Source organism: Suricata suricatta, chromosome 2 (genome assembly GCF_006229205.1).
Source record: "Suricata suricatta isolate VVHF042 chromosome 2, meerkat_22Aug2017_6uvM2_HiC, whole genome shotgun sequence".
NCBI classification, from domain to species: domain Eukaryota; kingdom Metazoa; phylum Chordata; class Mammalia; order Carnivora; family Herpestidae; genus Suricata; species Suricata suricatta.
This window is the reverse complement of record NC_043701.1, coordinates 41,070,727-41,076,786: the sequence shown is the minus strand read 5'-3', so window position 1 is coordinate 41,076,786 and position 6,060 is coordinate 41,070,727. Positions and strand designations below refer to the sequence as shown.

Here is a 6,060-nt window from a genome sequence, read left to right as displayed (position 1 = left end):
AATAATTTTTATGAAAGATGGTAAAGGAAAAATGTGCTTGTGCAGTTCTGATAAACATTTTTACTCACATAACCGGCTCTGAATTTGGTCCTAGATACAGAGTCCAAAACTCATATTCCTTCACTCAGCATTCATGACAGACTACCATATGCCAAATTCTGCGCTGTTTTAGAAAGTAATTAAAAGAAACCGCAAAAAGCTAATGAACACTCACAAATAAACCAGCAGCATGGCTCCCATTACCATGATAAAACGACTAAAAGAGGAATAGAAGTAGACGATGCTAAGGAGAATTGCGGCTCGGGAGAACGTGTACATCCAGTCCAGCCAGTCTCGATTGAAATCTTCTTCGTTTAGCACTGGACCTCCCTGTGCATTCATCTGAACATTCTCGTTCATGGGTCGGTTTTCTTGGGCCACTAGATTTGGCGCTGGTGGAGGTTCTTCTCCAGGAACGTGTGCCAAATTTAGAGGCTGTGAAGCAGGAGGCTGGGCTGGGTTGGCATTTGATGTGGCCTGAGCTGAAACTGCAGCTTGACTGAAATATTCAACAGAGTAAGTATTAAAAAGAAAAAAAAACCTTTATCATACTATATTTTGCAAAACTCCCTTGGGGAGTCAGACATTATTTTTCATAAACATAATACAAAGTATCACAACTCCTTTACCACACTTCTTAGGTAAGCACAAACCCCAGTGGAAAAGTAGAGCCAAGACTGACGGGAAGAGTGAGTAGTTCAGGAGAAGATATTCTCTTAGCCTCATAGTCAAAGACTGTAGGGGAGAGGTGGAAGAGGTAAGAAGCCCATGGTGATCAGTATCTTTTCTCTCTTTCATTAAATTACTTTATAAGGTAACGACTAAAATCTTTTTCCAAACCTGTCCACTAATGACCACTTTTGTTTTTCCAAATGGGATGACTACCACTGCACCCACCACCTCTCCCCTAGATCCATGTTTTGAAAACTATGTCTAAAAATGTACATTAATCATTCACCCTGTGTGTCCATTGTCAGTGATAAATTATTTGTATTTTAAGATATTAACTAGATCCCAGATAACCACCCCTCAACCCCAATTCTGACTTTTGAGAAATCCATCTGGAATCAAGGGACAATAGGTACTTATAAACCAACAAATAATTGTTGTCCCAAAGTTTGCTTATAATTTGACTGCTGGAAAGAATAAATATCCCTCTAAGAGGCTCCCAGTACAATGATAACACATCTGGGATTTGCTTTAAAGTATCCAGCATAGAAGGGAAAAGTTATACGACAAGAATGTCATGAGCTGATAAATACTGAAGCTAGGTGGTGAGTGCACAGGGATTCATTTTACTATTCTATCCTTTCACATGCTGAAGTTTTTCTACAATAAAATGTTTAAAAATCAAGATAGCAAAATAAAATAAAACAAGTTTCTCGGGCTACAAAAGTCTATTTAACATGCTAATACCTTGTATTTATACAGGGCTTTTTCATTTCCAAAACACTCATAGATATTCTGATTCACTGATGAGCTACTTCATTAAAGGAGAGAATGTGAGGCTCAGAAGTTAAATAACGTACATAAAATTATATGATTTAGTAAGCTACAATAAGCCCCACTTACCCTACAGAGTTCTTAGGAGGTTATAAATGAGACAAGGGGTGGAAAGCATCTAGAATCTAGCACAGTACAAAGCACAAAGCAGTCACTTAAATGGTAACTATTACCACAGCAATAGGTAAGGTACAAATAGCCTGTCTGCAGCCAAGGGAGAATGCAAGAGAACATAAGGATATGAGGTCCATGAAGCAGAGCGGTTTTATGGGGTAAGGTCTGGAGTAAGGATACGGATACAGACTTCACACGGTAGCCAGAGAGCCATCAGATATTTGGGAGGATGGGGAATGATTGGCTCAATTTTGTGTGAAGTACAATAATCTGAGAGTAGTAGGATGAAATATGGTAGAGAGGCTAAAAAGAGAAAGAACAGTTGCAGTAAAGTAGGTCCAAAATGAGAAAAGATCTAGGCAAAATACTGAAAGTAATACATAGGGGGAGACCAAAAGTTAGAAACAACATTTTATTAATTCATCTCGGTGAGTTACTGGGTTCAGGGACAACTGAAAGCAGAGTCAAAGCTGATTAAGGTTAAGACTCTCACGACAAAGAAGTCAGGAAGGAGAACACACTTCAGAGGATGGTGGCGTCTGAAATTCACCATGACCCGCACCTGTGCCCTGCAAGGGACAGGCACTGAGTGTACTTTGCCCCTGAGCACAGTGTGCATGTATCTTCTTTTCTCCTCCTCCATTCTAAACTTACACTAAAAGGACTCATCAAATCATCTTGTTCAGATGGCTCAGGATTATGTTTCTTTTGCTTATGGTGTGCTCTTGGGTTCTACAGTATTTCTATAATTATGTAACAAAAATAGTGTTGCACTGTAATCTATCATATAGAGCTATATGTATGGAAAATTTTGATCAGGTTTTTAAGAAATTATCCTGTTTGCAAAGGCACAATAAAGTTGCATCTTCTAGACTACAGGCAATGAAGCTAACAATAAACCTTATTTGACACACGCAGACAAAAGAAGACAGTGATGTCAAATTTTAGACACCCTGAATTTAAAAGAAAGGCAAATTTCCCTGTGGAAGTCTTCCAGCAACCAGGATGAAGCACAGGAGATGAAGAACGGGGGTCATCCACAGAGAGCTGACAACTAAGGCCACAGATGAAAGAAATCCAAAAGGACTGCCCAGGACCGAACCCTGTCTTCTTTACAAGACTGAGTGTCACAAGGCCTGTGGCAAGTACACAAACAGCTGTCTAGCTGAACAAGGAATGTTACCATTTAGAAGAAGGGAAGAAAGGGGCCATCAAGGACACAACATGAGTGATCAGAAAGACAGAAAGAATGAAGAGGATGACAAAATCACAGAAACAAGGAGAGGAACACATTCAAGAGGAGCTAGAAATGTAAATGAATGCACAGAAGAATGAAGACCGAGAAACTGCACTTGGATCTAAGTAAGAGCCATGCTGACCAGAAGCAAAACTTACAGAAATACCAACAGTCCAGAAGGCATACTAGCCTCCACTGAGCCCCACATCACCATGAACCTCCCTGACATGTGATTCCCTTTTTTCATTCAGCTTCCTATCATTTCATGTAGATTTGCTGCCTTCCAGTGAAACTTTCCTAAGTTTCCTCCTCTTAAATAGAAAAAATGTGATATTAAAATAAAGCATCTCAATACGTCTCTAAATGTAGTTAGGGGAGAGAGGGAGGAGAGAAGAGGTTCAGCTGATGTGAACTGGATGTGAACCCTTTTCTCTTAGCCAAATAATTTAAAGGAAAGTATCTGCTGAAATGTCGGCAAACTCGTTCTCATAATAATTTTTAAGAACCAATGAAATGTATCAGTAAATGAAGCCCCAAATCAACTTACTTAGGATGAAAAAGAAAATAAAGCAAGTGGCCCACGGAGCAGAACAATGAACTCCAAAGAACTTACTACTGCATGTAATACTGATGAGCGTACATCTGCTGCCACCACAGCATCTGCAGCGGGCTGAAAGCAGGGTACGCGGGCACGCCGGCTGGAGGAGCCTGCCCAGGAAGCCGGTTGTCCACATTTCTGCAAGAAGGAGATAGAGAAGGGTCATTTTATGCTCTGAAACTTGAAGGCATTTCTCTGAATTTTCATTTCTTATGTATAAGCCATCCACTGACAAAGTATATTAAATCTTACCAAAAAGCATTTATTTTCAACATTCTTCAAATAAGACGTTATATGGCTTATATAAGATGATCCTGACCCCAAGTATATAGGATGAGTAATATTTCAGTCCAATTTTAAGAAGAAAATAAAGCATATTGTCCACAAAATGTGTGACAAGACTACACATTTGCTATCTTCTTATTTCAGCAGAAAAGGACAAAAAAACCTTTTTATTTTAAGTACATTCACCTTAAGAACCAAAAGCCCTAATATAAACTTCATGACAAAATGTTTTGAGGAATGGGGACCCTACCCAAATGATATTTTTCCCAAATGATATTTTAAAAACATAGCAGCGGAGAACAGAAGAAACCTAATGGAGGGGAAGAGGGAGAGAGAGTTGTGGAAAGAGAGGGATGCAAAACTTGAGAGACTATTCAATGCTGAGAATGAACTGAGGGTTGAAGGGGAAGGGGGGGGGGAAGAGGTGGTGGTGATGGAGGAGGGCACTTGTGGGGAAGAGCACTGGGTGTTGTATGGAAAACTAATTTGACAATGAACTACTTAAAAAAAATAAATAAAAACATAGCAGCTCTTAGCTATAAAATAAATAAACATTATACAATCTCTAAAAAATTTTTTAAGTTAAAGAACCAAGATTAGCAGAACATACTTATACATGCATTCTTAAAATATGTTAAATGCCTATTAACTCAGTAAAATTTGTGGAATGTCATATTTAAGTTTTCTACGTCTGTTTCCTTATCTCTAAAATGGGGCTAATAATAGAATCTCCCTTCATAATATGTCCAGATTTAGCACAATAAAAATATGTTGAACAATGACTCTGAAATAAAGAAAACTCTGAAATGAAGTACTGATCATAGGCAATTAGCTTAGAAACTTGTATATTTCATTTAATTTTCAACATTAAATGAAAATATAATGTTAACAATATAAAATTACAACTATATTAAAGAAAACCATTTGCAAAGAAAAAATACTGGAAGGAAACATTAAATGTTAACAAACAGTTGTCTTTAGATGATTAGACAGGGATACCTTTTCCCCTTCCTTGTTTTTTTCCCCAAACTCTTTAATATACATATATTTTTTTTTTTTTTGCAAAGAGCCAAGTAAAATAGCAGAAACACAGAAAATGTAACTATTTGGAATGTGAAATATGTCTGTCTCCATACAAAATGTCATATTCGTTATTCAAAGAAAATGAGAGGATAGCCTGGTCTCTCCTCTGGCCCTGGGAGAGTCAGTGAGGAAACTGCTGATATATACATGTGGGAGGAAATCAGAGAAAGAGGGAGACAAAGAATAAGAATCTGAAGCAGGCTCCAGGCTCCGAGCTGGCAGCACAGAGCCCTACGCGGTACCCGAACTCACGAACTGTGAGATCATGGCCTGAACCAAAGTCAGCCGCTTAATAGACTGAGCCACCCAGGGACCCCTGTACTATTTTTTAAAGTTAAGAATTACAAAAGAGAGGGGTGCTTGGGTGGCTCAGTCAGTTAAGCGTCCAAATTCAGCTTAGGTCAAGATCTCACAGTTTGTGGGTTCAAGCCCTACATTGGACTCTGTGCTGACAGCTCAGAGCCTGGAGCCTGCTTCAGATTGTGTGTCTCCCTCTCTCTCTGCCCCTCCCATTCATGCTCTCTGTCTCAAAAATAAACATAAAAAAAAATTTAAACTAAGAATGACAAAGGAGAAAAGATAAAAGGAACTGGAAACTTCAATAATCAGGAACACATTCTTCCCAAAAAACCTGTTAAGTCAGTCCCATTTCCCTTACCACTCCACACAAAGATGGAATGCATGGATACCCACCTTGTTCCCAGAATATGCCTTTTCAAAACTCTCTACACTTGCTTTGTTCTTCCTGCTGAACTTCCCTTAAAATCAGTTCCAATTTACCATCTATGAAGCCCTCCCCACTCCTCCAACCAGAGACAGTCACTTCCTCCTCCAGGCTTCTGCAGAACTTTCTTCAAGACCATAAGAGTGTATCAGCAGATGGTAATTTATTTGCCCATCTGACCTACTTCCATCGAGGGCAAGTACATAATTCATTTTCCTGTCTTCAATGCCTAGCATATAGCAAATTCTAAAGTAAACTTATACTGAAGAAAGTTATGAGGCCCTCATACAAACAAATTTGCTTACTCAGCCACCAATACTTTAAAATCTGACCAGTAGATCTGACTAGAAAAAAATTTTACATGGGAGGGAGGAGAGGAGAAAAAACAGCATTATAAATGAAGTCAAAATACAAATGGCAATCTAGGAAAAAATACTAAAACAAATGATAGACAAAATAGAGAATCACCTCCAAGAC

The 6,060-nt window shown here is 38.7% G+C and overlaps 1 protein-coding gene across 2 annotated transcripts in view; it reads right to left on the bottom strand.

Annotated features, from left to right (window-relative positions):
- Positions 1-29: 29 nt before the first annotated feature.
- The window catches only part of HERPUD2 (HERPUD family member 2), a 26,368-nt gene continuing 20,337 nt past the window's right edge, over positions 30-6,060 (bottom strand). The window contains exons 4-5 of one of the 2 annotated variants that reach the window (XM_029925161.1): positions 3,507-3,629; positions 30-538 (exon numbers count right to left, since the gene is read on the bottom strand). In XM_029925161.1, the coding sequence (XP_029781021.1) occupies positions 211-538; positions 3,507-3,629 (451 nt within the window). In that variant the 3' untranslated portion in view covers positions 30-210. The remainder of the gene's footprint in view (positions 539-3,506; positions 3,630-6,060) is intronic. The other variant, XM_029925152.1, reaches the window with a different exon arrangement.